Raw genomic sequence first — 20,346 nt, forward strand, 5'->3', positions numbered from 1 at the left:
GACTAACGATACTTTAATGTTAGACCCAGCGTTACTTTAATGTTAGAACCAGCGTTACTTTAATGTTAGACCAGCGTTACTTTAATGTTAGACCAGCGTTACTTTAATGTTAGACTAACGATACTTTAATGTTAGACAAGCGTTATTTTAAGTTAGACCAGCGTTATTTAATGTTAGACCAGCGTTACTTAATGTCAGACCAACGTTACTTTAATGTTAGACCAGCGTTACTTAATGTTAGACCAGCGTTACTTAATGTTAGACCAGCGTTATTTTAATGTTAGAATGTTAGACCAGCGTTACTTTATAATGTTAGACCAGCGTTACTTTAATGTTAGACCAGCGTTATTTTAATGTTAGACCAGCGTTACTTTAATGTTAGACCAGCGTTATTTTAATGTTAGACCAGCGTTACTTTAATGTTAGACCAACGTTACTTTAATGTTAGACCAGCGTTACTTTAATGTCAGACCAACGTTATTTTAATGTTAGACCAACGTTACTTTAATGTTAGACCAACGTTCCTTCAGTGTTAGCTGAATTAAACACTGTCAATTCACCGTCTGTCGTATGTGTTCCAGTGGTTACCATAGTAACTAGCCGGTGTCCTGCTTCCTGAGCACAACCTGATGAGGACGCAGGCTGTGATGTCACTGGCTCATGCATACAAAGCAGCAGCGCGATTATACGACTGAGCCACAGCCGTGCTGATATTCAGAATCACAGAACGACTTCTGCTGTTCACTGTTGTCCGTATCACAGGCAGCAGAATCTGACCTGGACCGAGACCTCAGACCTGTGGTCAGACCTGAACCTGCAGGACACGAAACATTCCCTCGCAAACGCGAGCTCTCACACAGAGCCGTTTATTCCATCATTACATCTCATCAGATAACAGCTGCATTCAAATGTGCAGTCCAGGAACAGCAATGAAAGCAGCTTTGTTTAAAACAGGACGACATGTTTGGTCTGGTTTACATACCACACACAACCACACAACACAACCACACGACACACAGACACACACACACAGACACAGACCACACAAGACAACACAACACACGACACACACACACAGACACACACACACACAGACAACACACACACACACACACACAACACACACACAGACACACCACACACACACACACACCACAACACACACACACAAAAACACACACACACACACACACAGACACACACACACACACAAACACACAGCACAACACACAGACACCACAACACAACCACACCACACACACACACACACAGACCACACACACAGACACACACACACAGACACACACACACACACACACGACACACACACGACACACACACACACACACACACACACACACACAGACACACACACACACACACACACACACAGACACAACACACAGACCACACACACAGACACACACACACAGACACAACACACACACACACACACACAACACACACACACACACACACACACCACACACACACACACACACACACACACACAGACACACACACAACACACACACACACACAACACACACACACACACACACACACAGAACACACAGACAACACCACACACACACACACACACACACAACCACACCACAGACACACCACACAACACAGACACACACAAACAGACAAACACACACACACACACACACACACACACACACACAGAACACACACACACACACACACAACACACACAACACACACAACACACACACACAGACACACACAAGACACACACACACACCACACACAGACACACACAGACACACACACAACACACACACACGACACACACACACACACACAGACACACACACACACACACACACACACAGACACACACACACACACACACACACAGACACACACACACACACACAGACACACACACACACACACAGACACACACACACACACACACACACACAGACACACACACACACACACACAGACACACACACACACATCTCTGTGACTAAGCTGCAGGACACTGGTCATGTTTATATGTTGACAGGTGGCCAGGTTGAAAAGTAACTAAAGTAACTAAGTAAGTACTTTTCCTGGAGTATTTCCGCTGCAGAGTTCAGTGTAATGATTACAGACGTGGGTCAAACATTACAGATTTCTGTGCTGAAGTTTCCATCAATGAGAAACGCTTTGGTCCGATGCAGTGAGATGTCTTCATGTCTGTGTCACGTCCACCGTGTGTTTTTCATCTTGTAGAACGCCTGCTAACCACCGCCATCGCCCACGGCAACAGCTCTTGGGTGGCGTGTTTCCATCACGACGATGCGTTCAAGTACCGTGCCTACACCTTTACCTACGTGCTGCTGTTCCCTGTGGCCTTTCTCTGCAACGTCGCGGCGGTCGCCGTCTTCTTCCTGCAGAGCCACCGCAGGTCTGAGCACACAAACACAGAGCTGCATCCATGTGAGCCTTAAAATAAGCTGAGCTTCAAAATCAATGTCGCTGCCCATAACTGACCCATCTCAGGGCCTAATAATAACAGTCAGCCATTAGTCAGTCATGTATTCTATGGAAATTATGTTAGTTTTTTTGTTATGTAAACATAGTGGCATTTAAAGGGTTGGAAACAAAAAAAAACATGATTAACATTTGATATGTATATTTCAGGCTGAAGTAGTTCTAAAAGACTGTCCTGTTTAAAGTAGAAAAAGATATTAATATATCCTATTTTTATATCAGTTTTTGGGAAGCAGCCACTTTGGTGCAATGACCTTTTAAGGAGTAAAAACGTTAGGCCGAGGGTTAGAGAAGTTTAAAATGGCTCGGCAGGGACGGCCTTGCTTGTGCAGCTCAACAGTCCTGTCACATCCAGAGACAGAAAACCCGACGGCGTGATCACCTGATAGAAAATCAGATGAGACTTTTGATCAGCTGATGAACAGCCTGTTTGAGTTTAAATGCAGTTTTCAATAAACTGCTGATTCTGTTTCGCTGTCTCTTGCTCCTGTTTCTTCTTTTTGCATTTTGAAGCTCGACTTACGGCCTGGTTAAGTTCCACCAGGCGGTTCCACCTCCCGGATTCTGATCATGAAGATGTTCCAGATGACCTGGAAAGTATTTGGGTGGATCTTTCTTTACCCGGAGAACCTGTTTTTGTTTTGTTTTAGTTTCTCCGTCGGACGGCGTCAGATTTGTTTTTAGGTTTTTTTTGTTTGTGTAGTTTGAAAAGACATTTCTGTAGTTCAACAGGTCACCTGTTAATCTTCATTCATGTCAGATCACTACTTATATTTCATGAACAAAACATGTGACCCGTGTAGAAGGACGAGCAGGCCCAGCTCACTCTCACACCACTGGAGCTCCTTCATCTGTTTACCCTGATGCAAACAAAGCAGACGCATAAATAACACGAACAAGCAGCTTATTTATGTTCTATGCAAACACTTTGTGATAATACGATGCATGAGATCAGACAGACCAACACGCCGGCTCGTTTGCCTGTATTAAAGTTACATTAGATAATGCCTCATTTGCATATTTAAACTTTCATACGACCTGCAGCATTTGGTCATAAACATACATCTGAACTGCTGTTTTAAGGACGTCAGTAAGTGAAGCCACTGCTGTGAATATTTAGATTCATCAAAGGTCATTAACTTTATATCTTTGGCCACTCCTCTCCTCTTCCAGAAACTCCGCCTCCTGCGTCATCATGATGAACCTCGCCCTATCAGACGGCAGCTTCTCCCTCACCCTCCCTCTGCGATTGGCTTATTACTTCATGGGCGGGGTGTGGAAGTTCCCTGATTGGCTGTGTCGCCTGTGTGTCTACGGTTTCTATGTCAACCTGTACACAAGGTAACACACATACCTACACACACAAACACACACCTACACACACACTCCTGATTCAAAGATAAAGAGCTCCTTCCTCCCTCAGCATCCTCTTCCTCACTCTACTGAGCGTGCTCCGTTGGCTCGCCGTGTCCAAGCCCCTGCGTCACCGCTCTCTAGCCACGCCCACTCGCACTTCATTGGTCTGTCTGGGAGTTTGGCTGTTTGTGGGCGTGTCCTCGGCCCCCTTCCTGTCACATGGGGTGGAAATGAGGTGAGTGACCGCTGACAAAATGTTAAAATGAAAATATTTCAATGTTTTATTGTCCAGAAAAAGACGTTCACACACTTTTTAAAGGTTTACAGTCTTTTAACTCAAATTAATCATTCATGAAATTTGAAAGATACATTTTAAAATTTGAAATTTTTAATTATTTAGAATTGATTTAATCATTTAAACGTTTTCTCAGCGTTCTGATAAAGTTTCATCAGTGTTTGAAAGTCTACGTGCCGAGCGGTCGTCCATGGCAGAGTTCATTTCCAGAGAACTGGACTGAAGCTGTGGCGTCCTGATGGGAGGTTTGACCTCCAGCAGAAGGTCGTGGACTCACTCAGGAGGGTCTGTGGGACACATGAATCATGGAGCTGACGGCTTCCTGTAAACACTGGAAACATCTCTGATGTCACGACTGAACAAATAAAACATCAAGGACGTTTTCCTTGCTCATGATGGGACTGTTGGGTCATATTATAAAGAGTAAAAAGTCTAAACCTGCTCGGTATGGAAAGACTACTACTACGTCCAGGTTTTAGACAGTCTGCGGGGACGTCACAGAGACTACGTCCAGGTTTTAGACAGTCTGCGGGGACGTCACGGAGACTAGGTCCAGGTTTTAGACAGTCTGCGGGGACGTCACGGAGACTACGTCCAGGTTTTAGACAGTCTGCGGGGACGTCACGGAGACTACGTCCAGGTTTTAGACAGTCTGCGGGGACGTCACGGAGACTACGTCCAGGTTTTAGACAGTCTGCGGGGACGTCACGGAGACTACGTCCAGGTTTTAGACAGTCTGCGGGGCGTCACGGAGACTACGTCCAGGTTTAGACAGTCGCGGGACGTCAAGAGACTACGTCCAGGTTTTAGACAGTCTGCGGGGACGTCCCGAGAGACTACGTCCAGGTTTTAGACATCTGCGGGGACGTCACGAGACTACGTCCAGGTTTTAGACAGTCTGCGGGGACGTCACGGAGGACTACGTCCAGGTTTAGACAGTCTTCGGGGACGTCACGGAGGACTACGTCCAGGTTTAGACAGTCTGCGGGGACGTCACAGAGACTACGTCCCGGTTTTAGACAGTCTGCGGGACATCACAGAGACTACGTCCAGGTTTTAGACAGTCTGCGGGGACGTCTCAGAGACTACGTCCAGGTTTTAGACAGTCTGCGGGGACATCACGGAGACTACGTCCAGGTTTTAGACAGTTGCGGGGACGTCAGGAGACTCGTCCAGGTTCGTCCTGCAGTTGGTTGTTATGGTTGCGTGAGACGAACACGACAAGCTTCTGGTGTCACGATAAGCTTGGAATTGAACGTAGATTTGAGAGCTGTCCTTTAACTTACTTCTTTTTCTGCTCTTTTCTCAGGGATGGACTTCCTCGCTGTTCGAGCCGTCTAGCCCCTCCTCTTGGGAGCGTGTCCTGATCTAAACTACGTGGCGGTGGTTCTCGGCTTCCTCTCCCTTTTCCTCACGATCATCATTTGCTACAGCAGACTCATTCAGCGCCTGACAGTGAGATCCAGCATCCATGGCAACAGTTCGTCCAGCAGCGCTCGTCGTCGCAACAGACGCCGCTCGGTGCACCTGGTCACCATGGTGACAGTGACATTCCTGTTCTGCTTCCTGCCCTATCACGTGATCCGGTCTCTGCACCTGCACGCTGTGTGCAGCAAGTGGAGCTGTGGGGTTCTGTTGGCCCTGCAGCGGGCCGTGGTTGTGACACTATGTCTGGCAGCCTCCAACAGCGTGGTCAACCCACTGCTGTATACTTACTCCACCAGGACGCAGGAACAACATGAGGGACGCTCATTCATCTTCTGCTGTCCAGCAGAGGGGGGTCCCTCAGAACCGGACTGTCTCTGAGGAGAAGGACACCACCTGAGGTACCAGGAGGGTCGTCAGAACAGCAGGGTCCAAGAGTCCAGGTGTTGTTGAAGAGGGTCCAGGTGAAGGGGGTCCAGGTGAAGAGGTCCAGGTGAAGAGGGTCCAGGTGAAGAGGGTCCAGGTGAAGGGGGGTCCAGGTGTTGTTTTGAAGACTCAGTTGTGGTTGTGTACCGGCGCCCTCTGCAGTTTTTGCCCTGTCATATAAACCTGACTGAAAGCTTCTTCTTCTGTGGTGCCAGATTAAATAACATGATTTCTTCACTGAGTGCAGATGAATCCACTGCAGAAAATAGTCCCCATGTTAAAGTAAACTACGTATCACTGAGCTGACTGTTGGTTTGAGTCTCTGTAGGATTGGTGTCGACGTGTGATGGGATTTCATGTTTCCATGTGTACTGATAAACGTCTCGTCTCGTTTCTTCTAACGAAGTGTCTCAGCTGGTTTATGAACCCATGGCTGCTTTCCGCTTGGATTGGGACATTTTAAATCCAGCGTATGAACTGACTGTCCACTTCAGCTCACCGATAATAACCTAAATTCATTTGAAGTAAATGAGCCAAGATGTTCCCTGAAACAGAACTTTATTTATTAATAAATGTGAAATTGTTTGTCATTTTATCTCTACAGATTGTTTGTTTCATATTAAACCAGCGATTCATAGAAATCAGTGTTTGTTGTCATTTCTTGTCTCCAGTGTCAGAGTGTAATCCCACTGTGGGTACACAGTACTCAGCTGTACTCGAGTATTTACTCTGATTACAATTACTCATGATCAATCATCATCCAGGTCCCCAGCAGTCAGCCCAGAACCAGAACCAGACCCAGCGCGCTGCTATCACTGACTAGTCCAGCAGCAGTCAGCCCAGAACCAGAACCAGACCCAGCAGCCGATCTTCACTGCCTAGTCCAGCAGCAGTCAGCCCAGCTCGGCGTCTGTCTTTCAGCCATGTGTGTGAAACATCATCCGGACTCTCTGAGCTGATCTCACTTATGAACCACCCAGCTCTGGTTCTGGCACGAACACAAGCTCTGCTCCAGGCTGTTTCCAGACTGTTTCCAGACTGTTTCCCCGGCTGTTTCCAGACTGTTTTCCAGGCTGTTTAAAGACTGTTTCCAGCTGTTTCCAGGCTGTGCATGGAGACGATGGAGTCCATCGATACGAATGGAAACACACGTCAGCTCATTAGGAATGTGTGTGGTTGTCTGATGTATTCAGTAAATAAAAGCTCACACACACACACACACATACACACACACACACACACCACACACACGGTTTCATAACGATGACACTTTGTTTGATGTGTGTCCTTAGAAATGTAAATGTGGACGAGCGAGCTCAGCGTGAATGAAAGAGAGACAGAGGCTCTATAGGTGAGTACTCATTCATTACCAGGAGTACTTCAAAAAACACACACACACCACACACACACACCACCACACCACACACACACCACACACACACACACACACACACCTCATCTGTAATTAAAAACAGCTCTGTCTGTCTCTGCTCGCCGACCGTTCTTGTGTTTTCAGGTCGAGAACAAACCGACATGATTTACAATCAATTTTTTCATGGAAAACATTCAAACACATCAACATCACACACACACACACACACACACACACACACACACACACGCACACACTAACGCAGTCCATTCTGGTCATGTGTAACTGAAAGATCCTTCATGTCACTGATCACACAGTGAAAACACACGGAGCGGTTAAACAACGTGAAAACAACGTTCTACAGATGTTGGAAAGGAAACGGTGTAAGGTGTGTGTGTGTGTGTGTGTGTGTGTGAGATTAATTAAATCTAAGCTGCCTGGTGCAGCTGTGCTCACATTCAAACCACTGATGATGCAGATGAGCCCATAACTAACACACACACACACACACACACACACACACACACACACACACACACACACACACACACACACACACACACACAGTCATGACGTATGAATGTGTTGATCCATATTCTGATAGTATCATGAATCAAATCAGGTTCGTTAACTGTAATTTTCTTGACAAACCTGAAATCTAAAGTTTAAGCACTGCAGCTGTTAGATTCAGAAGTGTTGAACGGGTTAACACGGCGACCTGAAGGTGGCGCTACATTCTGAAACGGAAAACTTTGGATTTTCACATTTAAATACTCTCTGATCTCCAAACGTACGTACGAGCACGCAGGATAACTCGTGTACGATCTCAGCCAGCGTCTTCGTCCTCGGGTCCATCTGTTGTCATGTTGGCTGGTCAACAAATCCCTTCATCTGCTCGAGAGTGTGCCATGAATATTCATGAGGCACACTGATGCCAGCGGAGATGTTACTGAGTCGCATTCACACTTTGGATCAGGCAGATTTATTGCATTTAGTTTCATGTTGTTCATTTAAGTTTTCTAAATCATTTGAAATTCTTTTTTTGTGCCTGAAACTGAAACATCTACAGACGTGTGTCCACACATGAGCGTCCTTAAGACAGTAATGGCTCGTTCTAGTCAAAGTGTCTCCCCCTACTGAACGTAGCACATTTACACTTTTAGAAAATAAGCAGAAAAATGAGCAAATGTGAGCAAGTGAAACCTTTAGGCTGATCTTTGAACATAAATGGAACATAACATGTATAACTACATTATCTTAGAATTAGCCTTATTCATCTACACATGAAGCGGGTCCTCTTACACAGATGTTTATTTGTTAGAGTAGCCCAGACGTTGACAGAATATCTAACTACATAAATGTATGTAAAGGAAAAGCAACATGCAGATGTGACTTCTTTCATGAAGCTTACACTTTGTACCTTCAACCAAAGTTCTCTCGTGGAGAATGAAGCAGGCGTACCTGGTCAGGTTACACTTTGTCAGTTACCATAATGTGTTTAAAGTTAAAGCGTCGTTTAGCGGCCAAATGCACAAAACACATGAAAGTCTCTCCTGATCCAGCGTGTCCGTTGGGCTGCTGTAGAAACTTGCTGGACTGTAGATGGAAAAGTTCAAAAACAGCGTGATTAAACACTGATGACAACAGAGATATGAAGATTATTAATCTGACACTCTGGACTCGTGTTCAGCGGATTAACAACATAATTAAACAGCCACAGTACGACGCTCACGTCACATACGACACATGGTGCAACAAACACTGACGACTCGAGGAACCACATCAAGTGATGAACCGGGGCTGTTTGGGGGGGTTAGGCCGGATTCAGGAGAGGATCGTTGTCCAGAAACCCGGGGATAGAGGCGTACAGCTCTTGTTCCTTCTCCACATCTGTTTCCATGCCGATGTGTTCGTTGGAGACCAAAGACGTCTTCTTCCCCTCCAACCAGTAAGTCACCATGTCACCTTTCCCCTGTTGGAGACAAACATATTTAGAGTGTTACTGGGCAGCTCCCGGTGCTCCCGGACCAAATGGGCATCTCACCTTGACCTGCAGCATTCCTCTGCACTGCAGCAGGTAACCACCGATCTCCTCCAGCAGGTAAAAGGCACTGGGGCTGCACTGGATCTTCAGGGCTGGAAAAACACAACTTACTGTTAGAATGATGGAAAATGCTCGTTAATACAGGTGCTGCCTCGTTTGCGATGAGAGTCAGCACCTCCAAGTCGCAGGCCATGGTTCTCTGCCGGAAAACAGTGAAATGTTCCCTCAGGTTGGGAGCGAGCTGCTGCCCCAAGTTCAAGCGTCTCAGGGTCTGGTTCACGAGTGGTGGGAAAATGGAGCGTGAGATGGACCGGTGTGTTGGCAGCGGTGTACTGGAGTAGTCATGAGCTTTGAGCAGTGACTGAGAGAAAGAGATCGTGGATACCAGCGGTCCAAATGAGATCTTTCATTGGGTGGCTCAGTCTTAGATGAGGAGGAGCTTGGAAATCCAGGGGGAGCTCAGAGTAGAGCTGGTTTGGGCATCTGATCAGGACCCCCCTGGGTGCCTCCCTCTCAAGGTGTTCCAGGTACGTCCAGCTGGCAGGAGAGGGCAGACCTGGAACTTGCTGGAGGGACTATAGCCCATCTAGCCACCGCAAACAGGTGAACTCAGCTTTCTCGGTCAGTATCTCACAAACTGAGGAATTTATAGCATCAGTGACTAATCGAGTGATTGGATGCACACGGAACACAGCATCTGTTATTATTATTTTATCTTAGTGCGCTCTCTGTGGTTGCCATGATTACGCAACTGTTGTCGACTGAGATGGAAGCGGTCTGAAAGCAGGTTTATGTTGACAGATAAATAAATCCTGGAGTACTGTGTTTTCCAGGTTCAGCTGCCTCAGATGTGTCAAATAGTCCCTGTTCACCAGTTCATATTCTTTGTTAGCAGGAGAGTTTTACCCAGGCTGGTGGACTCCATCCTTGATGCCGTGTTGACTGTATCTCCAAACAGACAGTACCGAGGCATCTTCGTCCCTACAACCCCGGCTACCACCGGACCTGAAGAGACAGAGATGTTTAAAATAGGTTTGATTCTAGATTTTTTAAAATGTGTATATTTAAAACGTGTGCATACCGGAGTGTATCCCAGCTCGTATCTGCAGCTGTGTGTTGGGTTTATGGGGGATCCTGAAGGTGCGACACACGCCCACCAGGTCCAGAGCCATGCTGGCGATCTCTGAAGCGTGCAGGATCCCATTCTCACGGGGAACACCGGAGACCACCATGTCTACGCAACCACACAATGACTAAGTCAACAACATTAGAAACTAAATCAACGAACTAGTCTAAATCTAAATCTGCTGTTTTAGAGAGGGTAACAATGTTTAGTCCACCATAGTACAATAAGATCCAGTCACTTTAAGGTTGAGAGACAGTAACTGACAGATTCAGCCAACTCACAGGCATCTCCGATGGTTTCCACCTTGTAGACGTCGTAGTTGTCGATGATGTCGTCAAACGTTGTATAGAGCTTGTTAAGAAAGTCTACGACCTGGTAAGGAGTGCTGCTGCTGGACAGCTGTGTGAAGCCCACGATATCGCTGCACACAGAATAAACAGAGAACGACAAACAGTGGATTAGTTTCAGCTCAGACCACCGTGTTTTTGTGAGACGCAGAGAAAGTGAACAGATGTTATCTGCATGTGTGGTTCCCACTGTGAGGCATGGAGGAGGAGGTGCTCTGCGGGTGACGCTGTTGGTGATTTATTTTAAAAAATGAACCAGCGTGGCTACCACAGCATTCTGCAGAGACATACTATCCATCTGGTTTGAGCTCAGTGGGACCATCACTTGATTTTCAACAGGACAATGGAGCCCAAACACACCTCCAGGCTCTGTGAGGGCTGCATCACGAGTGTGGAAGTGCTAAAAACTGCCTCCATGTTAAAGTACCAACAAATGCTCAGCATGAATGGGAACTCCTTCAAGACAGTTTGGGAACCATTCAGGTGACAACCTCATGAAAGTGATTCAGAAGAATTTCCTGTCTCCTACCTGAAGAAGATGGTAGCACTGACGTAACTCTGAGCCTGCAGCGGTTTCCCCTGTCGCAGGTCATCAGCTACCTGTTTAGGGAGCATACCTGGAACACAAACATGGAAGTATTTATTTAACCAGGACGTCAGTTAATGTGTGTGTATGTGAAGTTGTGCGTCGTACTGTATAGCAGTCGGTCTGTCCTCTGTTTCTCGTGCATCAGATCTTGAGTCCGCTCGGCCACCAACACCTCCAGGTGTTTGCTATACTTCTCCATCTGAAACACAGACAGTGCAAGTATCTGGTAAACAGCAGACTTTTAATACATATTAATGTTCCTTTTATTAGATACACCTAATTTAAAGCTGCTCTGAAAACACACAAAAAACACGTGTAGTATACCACAACTTTATTGTTTGACCAACACGTCACAGCAAGGCCTAGAAACACAGGAACATTTAACACTAGGCCACTAAAAATATCCTCTACCACTTTTCTAGTTTGGCTTCCCTGGCTCCTTAATGACCACACCTCTAAACCCGTCCCACACAGTCTACCTGTAAATCAAAATGTCCCAGAGCAATGTAAGAAACGCAACAAAGTGCAAATTTAGAGAGAGAAGTGACAGAGAAGACAACATGAATTCAAAAAGCAGCGAAAAACAATCAACAATCATTCTTTTAAAATATCATCCTATTCCTCAAAATGATCCTTCTTTAAAGATCTACCTATGGTCAAATGTTATGTTATTATTATTGGACCTGGATGAAATATCAGGGTTTGGGTTGTTAGAACAAAGAGTGAGTTCACAACCAAATAAAAACCTTCAGAAAACCCTTTAACAATAAAAGCCATACAGACTCGTCTGTATGATGCAGTGTTTGTGTGGTACGATATGTATAGGAGAAATGTAATATTGATGTTAGACAGCCATACTACAGAATCATCCATGTATAACATGATTTAAGCATGAGACTACATCGCATTTAAACTGCAGCTTATTACCAGGTTCATCATCATGTCCACCGGGCTGATTTTGATTGGGTTGATTCGGTGAACAAACTTTTTGATTTGTTCAAAGGTGGGTCGGTGGGCGGGGTTATGAGAGCGACATCGCCGGATCAGCTACGGAAACACGCATGGGACAAAAGACAGCAGCAGTTTTAACTAAAGTTTAAAGAAAAGAGAAGCCGCGGTTAAAGAAAACACTTTGATAATGCTTAAAACAGAACATCAACCCAAACACAGGAAACCAAAAAAGTTTAAATGATTTAATTAAATAATGAATTTAAACTATTTAACTAATTATAATTGTTTAAACGCAGATGCAGACAATGTGTACACACCTCTACGTAGTCTGCAGGACATGGACAGGTGCTGTCAGCTTTACTGGAGATCAGCTCTGGCAGAGGAGGACACCAGGCGCTCTCCAGGTTAGATTCCTCTGCCTGAAAAGTATTTATGTATTTATTTAACAGGTGGCCTGACACATACTAACCTGCTAATAAACATCAACACAAACTGTCTCCATGAGACAGTAAAAGAGTTACAGGGACCAAACAGGACAGGCGTCCAATCAGAGTGTGACTTACTGGGACAGGATCGCTGCGAGTGGCAATCTCCAGCAGAATGATGGAATAACTGAGAACACACAGAGAGGTTATCACTGGGATAATGAGAACACACAGAGAGGTTATCACTGCAAAGACCTGCACACACACACACACACACACACACACACACACACACACTGTGCCACAAACAAAAGTTTAGTGTGTATGATACCTGAACACATCTCCAGCCAGCGATGGCTCCATGTTAGAGTTATGAAATTCAGGTGGCATGTACACCTCCAAGAGTCTCTGCTGATAGGTCGAAAGAGGCTCCACCCCATCGTCCCTGCGATACATCTTCAGTCCTAATCATCAGGACACACCACGCCCATGAAGAACTGTCAAACCAGTGTTGAGATCTATTCTGTTTCCAAGATTTCAAAAGGTCAGAGAGAGTTTGGCTTGTTGATTTTTTTCTCCATTTAAATCAAAAGCTAAACTGAGCTTACACTCTGCAAGGAGTTTGAAGGTAATACACTTTGAGATTATCTTGAGCCAGTTCACCAGTTCATTAGACTAATTAGCCAAAAACAGATTTTACAAATAAAAATCTGTTTTTGTTTTGTTGGTTTTTTGTTTGAGATAACTCAGAAAATGCTTCAGTTTAAACATATTGGTACATTACAATGCTTAGGTTCATATAAAATTGGTACATATATACAATGCTTAGTCAATTAACATATGGTACTATACTCAATGCTTTAGGTTCATATTAAACATAGCTACATATACTACATGCTGGCTTACAATGATTATCATGTTAGGTTCATATTAAACATATTGGTACATATACTACAATGCTTTAGGTTCATATTAAACATATTGGTACATATACTACAATGCTTTAGGTTCATATTAAACATATTGGTACGCAGTACAGCACACACATTCATATTACCTGTTATTTTGCAGACCCAGGGTCGTTAAGACACAGTTTAGAGACTTAAGTCGACCGTGGCGATCCTGTGTTGGTGGAGGTATGACATTCCTCTTGCGATGTCTGTAGCGAACGAAAACCTGGCAGAGTATACAGACCTGAAGATTATTCACTTTTCTTTCTGTAATTTTGATTCAACCAACATGCTATCGTGTCTTTAATTAAGACGACGCGTGTTCATGTGTCTACCTGAAACCCCAGTTAAGCGGGATCTCCTCGTTAAGAAGAACATCATTAATGCTTCCTTTTGGGCAGTACTCTGTCACTATGGCAACATTAGGCACCTCAACGCACCCACCAATGAATTTGCACAGGTTGGGGTGATCAAGCTCCCTGGAGACAACGAAAGAGAGAGTCAAAACATCTGATGTGTGAGGAAGGATGGCGAATGTTTCTGAGTCTTACCTGACTTGTTTGACTTCCTGTCGGATGGTTTTGGACAGAGAGAAAGTCTTTGTTTGAATCCTCTTGATGGCCACCGTCCTGCCGTCACTGGAGAAGAAAATTATTTTAAATACTAAATGTTTTCCATCAATCTGATTTGACTAGTCCGTTCTCTCTCCACCAACCCTGCTTGAAACATTAATCTACACCCAGTGTGTTTATGAGCTTGTCTACAGCGCCTTCGGTGTAAACGACATTTGTGATCAGAACCCTCAGAGAAGTTGCCAAGGTGGTCTTAGACGCATGTGACCACATATCTTTTGGAGTGTGAAGGCTAAAGTGTCCTGGTCCACACTGAAGGACCGCCTACTCAGCTGACGTCCTATAAGAACACAGGAAACACGACAGGAAACAGCTCTGACCTGCCGACACACCGATTACATTGTTCCTTTAACTGTAAAAAGGGGTTGAACTGATCCACACTGTGGAGCCACGACTGCAGTGTGTTTGAACCGGTCATTTTAACTTATCATAGATGTATGAACGTGTTAACATCATGTGCATGAGCATGACTGTGAAGTAGGCTGATACTGAAACAAAAGAAATACAAAACATATTTTAAATTACAGTCCTGTGAGTTCATTTTCATTAGAAAATGAAGTATTTTGATAGTATATGAAATGACATTTATTCATTTCACATTTCACAATATTTCTAAAGGAAGTACCATTACAGGGAGGGCCAAAGTTTGAGAACCAGTGCTCTGATACATATACACAAAATACATTTTTCTGAATACCAAATAGTCTGATTGGACAGTTTGCAGCATTTCTGGTTGAAAACAAAGCAGATCTTTGTGTTTTATGCACAAATTTGAGGACTGACATCAAAAAGACTTTTGCTGTGTTAACAGCATGAATGGGGTTCAAATACACAATAGACGTACTATATTCCAGTGCAGGTGAACAGTGTTTTTCGGGTCCCTGGTTGTCCTGTATAGGAGCTGAGAGCAGTCACACAGCTGGTATTACTGTCACTGTTCCCTACCGGTGCACTCATTATACTGCCCATGGTCATACGAGCTTCCTGATCTAGAAAGAAAGAAAGAAAGAAGGAAAGAAAGAAAGAAAGAAAGAAAGAAAGAAAGAAAGAAAGAAAGAAAGAAAGAAAGAAAGAAAGAAAGAAGAGGTTCTCTTAAACTGCAGTGTAGATGGCTGTTGAGACACCCTGAGTTATGAAATCATTTGGAATAGATCAAAGTTTAACAGCAAAAGAGTTTCCAACCTTTTTCAGTCATTTATGTTGACACAGTTTACATTGAGACCAGTTTAAACCAATTCAAAGCCATCTGTTTTAGACCAGTTCAGACCAGTTTACATCAATTTCAGACCTTGTGTGAGCCAGGTTTTTCGTATAGATGTTAGCACAGGTTCTAAATCTATCTATAGATAGCTGACACCGAGCAGTTCAGAGTGGACTTTCTAGTCATGATTGTTACAGTACCTTGTTTTATTGTAGAGAAATCAATGATCCAGCTTTCATCCCACAACAGTTTTTGCTTTTGATATCTCAACCACTATAAGAAACAGATTTATGAATTAGTTTTTTTTATTACTGTGTTCTTTTGAATCTCACAGAGTTATGCATCAGCATATGTTCTTACCAAAGCAGTCAGTATGAAGCAGAGGCAGAGCAGGCTGAGCGGCAGGCTGATGGCCAGCTTGGTCGCTGGGGTCATCGGGCATTCACCGCAGTCAGCCGGACAGGTGGAACAAAGCTCCGCCTCCTCACAAACAGCGTCACCACACACTGAGGGGGGAGAAAAGAGGATGTTCACACTATGTCCTCCACCTTTAGCACAATAAAAACCCAACCCTAAAGTCACCCATGATAATGGTCCCTGAAACACCACGAGCTTCCAGCAGATGTGAACATCTTATATGAACAAGCCCAAGGGGAAACCCTGGTAGCTGACCATGAACCATGACGTCCCCGTTCACATCGTTTCCCACATCGCCCCTGTTTGGATGTCATTTTCGATGTATTGTGTTCCTGACTATGGTGGCTTGGTTGTGATTGTCTTTGGTGCTACAAGTGTCCAGCGTGACCTTAGAGACGTGGTGAGGAGCTGGGAGGACAATTACTGCTCGGTTGAACTACTTTTGTTCCCACGTGATCCAAAGTAGTTTTTAGGTACGTTTGCTGGTCACACGATCCTCTTTGTTTCCCATAGTTCAATCAAGGACGTAAGAGGGCATGACCAATAACCTATACTATAACCTACCCACAGCAGGTTGCACAGTGCTCTTGGCCTCAAGAGCAGCTTGCATGCGGCCGACTCGTATGTGAGCGATAAGCGAGGTTAAACCAGCATGGACCAGAACCACCTGCAAGACAGAGTCACTTAGGAACACCAACCAAAGATGTGAAGGCTGAAATCTAACATCAGCACAACTGAACCTAGGAGCTTGTAGTCTGTAGGGAGCTTGGTGATTATACACAGACTATACACAGTACCTCCTAGCCTCAAAGAACTTGAGCATTACAAGGAGAGTTGGAAAAATTAGAGATATAAATTAGTTATTATCTGCATACAAACATATTTTCATGCTATCTCAACTGTGAGAACTTTGTAAAAGCAGATGTAAAGGATGTATCTTCACTAAAGATCCAAACAACCATCTGTTAGCTTCTATCCAGTCATACAAGGTGGTTGATCTTCATTTAATCCTTGTGTTTTGAGACTTTAAGATGTTTCTGGGAAAAGCTTTGGCAAGGTCAGAAAACGTAAGTGATACTGGGCGACACAGAAACTGGGCTTCACATGTAATTGTGTTACCTTGGCAGTCCAGTTGGTCTGGGTCATCTTGCCAGAGGTAGAGATGGTGTGTGTGAAGATTTTTCCGTCATCGGGAATCCAGGGACCACAGATGCTATCTGATGTCTTAAAGTTTATGAAATGTTAATTAGATTCATATCTTTAAAATGTTATTTTGGGGCGACATGGTGGTGATGTGGTTAGTACTGTCGCCTCACAGCAAGAAGAAGAAACCACAGTACACACCAGACCAACTCTGATCAGGATAACATCCAATTAGGATCCTTGTAGAGTTTAGTCGGTCCAGTCTAAAACTAGTGTTAAGACATATAAGTCAGTCAGTCCGGTTTAAATCCAGAATAACCAACTGTATGCCAGTCTAACAAACCTGGAACATAATATTTTGTCAAATAGTGGCACTTTTAGCTCTAAAGCATCTGCTAAATAAAAAAAAGTAGTACCATGTATCCTAGTGGACAGGAGTGGATGGTTGGCGTGATGAATGCAGCAGGTTTTTCTCCTTCCAGCATCTTTCCAGTTGGTGGACAGTCGTGATGTTCACAAAAACCTCTCGGGCAGCTTCAGCGTTCACGTAGGAACTGAACACACGCCCAGACCAGCATTACTTAAAGTGATCACCTCCAGTCTAAAACTAGAGTAAGGACGTATAACCGTATTAACCTGTGTGTGAAAATGTGGTTTTCGACAGCCCAGTGGTAGAAAGAGTCCCGGCTGGTAACCGAGTATGTTGGACGCTGAATCCTCTCGGTTTTTCACCGTCTCTGGAGGACGGACCACCCAGGCCATCTCCAGACCTGGGCGAGAGACATAGAATAACAGAGAAAGAGAGAGAGATTATGCTCGTTATGTTTAATAATGTGTCATAATAAATTGGTTTAACAAAAAGAGAAAATATGCAGAATTCCTCCCTGTGGTACAGTTTTAAAACCAGACCTTGGCATTAGGCTGCCCACATGAGCCAAAATTAGAAAACACAAACACAGCAGTGCTTTTATTTTGAAAAAATAAAAATAAAGCATATGTACATGTTCTATATTGTAAGTGAAATACTGGTTGGAGTTAGTTCTTTTTCATAGCATGTATGTACAGAAGGTAAAATAAGTCCAACGTTGTTCTAAAAAGGTACTATTGACATGAGGTTTTTCACCAGATGCTCAGTTGGGATTTTGGACCAGTCTTCACACAAAACAGTCTTCAAATCTTGAAGGTTCTGATCTTTAGTTCTTCCCATGCCTGTCGATTTTCAGTTGGATTTCAAGGCCATGATTTGGCTGGGCCATTCTAGCGCTTTATTTTCCTTGGCTGGTGTGCTTGGGGTCCTTGTCCTTGCTGGAATATCTCCCCTCGTTTCATCTTCAGAGTTCATCCAGAATGGTCGCTGTACATTTCTTGTTCATCCTCAGGAAACAAGAAGTTTGTCAGTATGTATGCAGACAAACACACCATGATGGGTCCCCTCTCCAAACGTCACTTGTTTTTTGGTGTTCTTGGGGTGATGTGCAGTGACATTTAGTGTGTTATGGCATCCAAAGAGATTGTCCAAATGTTGTGCAGCAAACTTTAAACGAGCCTTGACACTGTCTCCTGCAGACATGGGCTCTCGTGGTGAGCGTGCACTGCTTATGGTTTTCTTTGAAACAGTTGTACCTGCTGGCTGCAGGTCTTTCTGGAGCTCTCCACAGGTGGTCCTCGGCTCTTGGACAACTCCTCTGATAATTCTTCTCTCTCCCCTGTCAGACATCTTGCAGGAGCACCCGGGCGAGGCATTCAGAAGTTTAGAAGCTCTTCTGTCACCGATGCCATCAGAACGTTTCACAACAAGAAGGTTGTGACGGTCCTGAGCGAGCGCTTTGCTTTCACCCATCCTGAGATGTTCCTTGTGTGACACCTTGCTAATGAGACGCCTGTTATAGGCCATCAGTTCGGACTGAACCAGCTGATATTCATTTGCAGGATCACTTTGTGATCACTGACAGATTTCAGCTGCTGTGTTGGCGTTCCTTGACCTTCTGCACGTCCTCCTTCATGTGTTCAGTCTCTGTGTATGGACGGTTACTTTGCTTGTTTCCAACATCTGGTGAACGTCTCATGTCAACAGCAGCTTTAGAAAGAAGTTTAGAAATGACATAGTTTTAACATAACTTATAGACTTAATGTGAAGCAAGTAATAATATTAATATTAATAATGGTAATGTAACAGTACTAATAAAGTCAATGTGCTTCCACTAGACAGCAGTGTAGCAGTAACCAGGTTTATGCATTCAATATGACTAAAGACAGTTTGTTTGTCCGAACCCAACAGAGAAAATGAATGCAGTCATTGTGAGTTTATTAGTACGATTACAGAAATCTGATATCTGGACATTTTCTAAGTAACTGAAATGCAGAAGTGGCCTAAAGATAAACTGCAGTGTGTGCTCGTGGTGATGAAACGACCTGATCACAGATCAGCTGTTCAGTGTCGGGTTCTCACCGCCACAGTCCATCATGTTATATTCGTTGGGTTTGTCCAGAGGCCAGCAGTCGTACTCGCTGTTGTCCAGATCGTGCCAGCAACACGTCGGACCAACACAGCAAACACACAACTGGAAACAACACAACACAGCCAAATAATCCATTAAGCAGCTGCACACACACACACACACACACACACCACACCTGTGCACCTGACGTAATATAAAAGGCTTTTAAATCACAGAATATATGGCAGTAAATTGTAATTCTTTTTCTTATAAGAATGATTTCAATCTGCTGAACATCAGGATGGAAGCAAACAAACTGACCTGACAGTCGACATCCCAATAAATGTAATTAATTACTTCATTCATTAATTAACATTAATTAACATTAATTAACACTGTTACACGTCTTACCCAGAGCAGAAACCAAAGTCTTCCCCTCATGTTGCTGCTGAAGGAGAAAGAGACGCTTCAATCCAGACTGAGAGGAGGACGAGGAAGAGAGGGAGGGAGGGAGGGAGAAGGGAGAAGAGAGAGAGAGAGAGGGAGAGAGAGAGAGGGAGGGAGGGAGGGAGGGGAGAGAGAGGGAGAGAGAGGGAGAGAGAGGGAGGAGAGGGGAGGGAGGGAGGGAGGGAGAAGGGAGGGGAGAGAGAGAGGGAGAGTGGAGAGATAGATGGAGCGAGGGGAAGAGAGAGAGGAGA

The 20,346-nt window shown here is 44.5% G+C and overlaps 2 protein-coding genes across 2 annotated transcripts in view; one reads left to right on the forward strand and one right to left on the reverse strand.

The window, feature by feature from the left end:
- Positions 1-5,556, forward strand: part of LOC104939415 (cysteinyl leukotriene receptor 1-like) — a 12,667-nt gene extending 7,111 nt beyond the window's left edge. The window contains exons 2-5 of the mRNA XM_027287527.1: positions 2,251-2,425; positions 3,685-3,852; positions 3,935-4,102; positions 5,472-5,556. Of these exons, the coding sequence (XP_027143328.1) occupies positions 2,251-2,425; positions 3,685-3,852; positions 3,935-4,102; positions 5,472-5,529 (569 nt within the window). The 3' untranslated portion in view covers positions 5,530-5,556. The remainder of the gene's footprint in view (positions 1-2,250; positions 2,426-3,684; positions 3,853-3,934; positions 4,103-5,471) is intronic.
- Positions 5,557-8,678: 3,122 nt separating this feature from the next.
- On the reverse strand, positions 8,679-20,144 carry LOC104939416 (atrial natriuretic peptide receptor 1). The gene is given in 28 exon segments (XM_027287528.1): positions 8,679-9,357; positions 9,430-9,521; positions 10,336-10,434; positions 10,511-10,663; positions 10,837-10,976; positions 11,432-11,519; positions 11,597-11,690; positions 12,419-12,538; positions 12,760-12,861; positions 13,006-13,054; positions 13,199-13,331; positions 13,925-13,944; positions 13,946-13,985; positions 13,988-14,043; positions 14,153-14,296; positions 14,369-14,455; positions 15,294-15,438; positions 15,851-15,923; positions 16,011-16,156; positions 16,632-16,734; positions 17,187-17,291; positions 17,627-17,653; positions 17,655-17,707; positions 17,710-17,744; positions 17,847-17,926; positions 17,928-17,980; positions 19,660-19,771; positions 20,060-20,144. Coding segments are annotated over 28 exon segments (2,538 nt in total). The 5' UTR covers positions 20,090-20,144; the 3' UTR covers positions 8,679-9,198.
- Positions 20,145-20,346: the final 202 nt, after the last annotated feature.

This window comes from Larimichthys crocea, chromosome XIV (genome assembly GCF_000972845.2).
Source record: "Larimichthys crocea isolate SSNF chromosome XIV, L_crocea_2.0, whole genome shotgun sequence".
Lineage (NCBI taxonomy): Eukaryota > Metazoa > Chordata > Actinopteri > Sciaenidae > Larimichthys > Larimichthys crocea.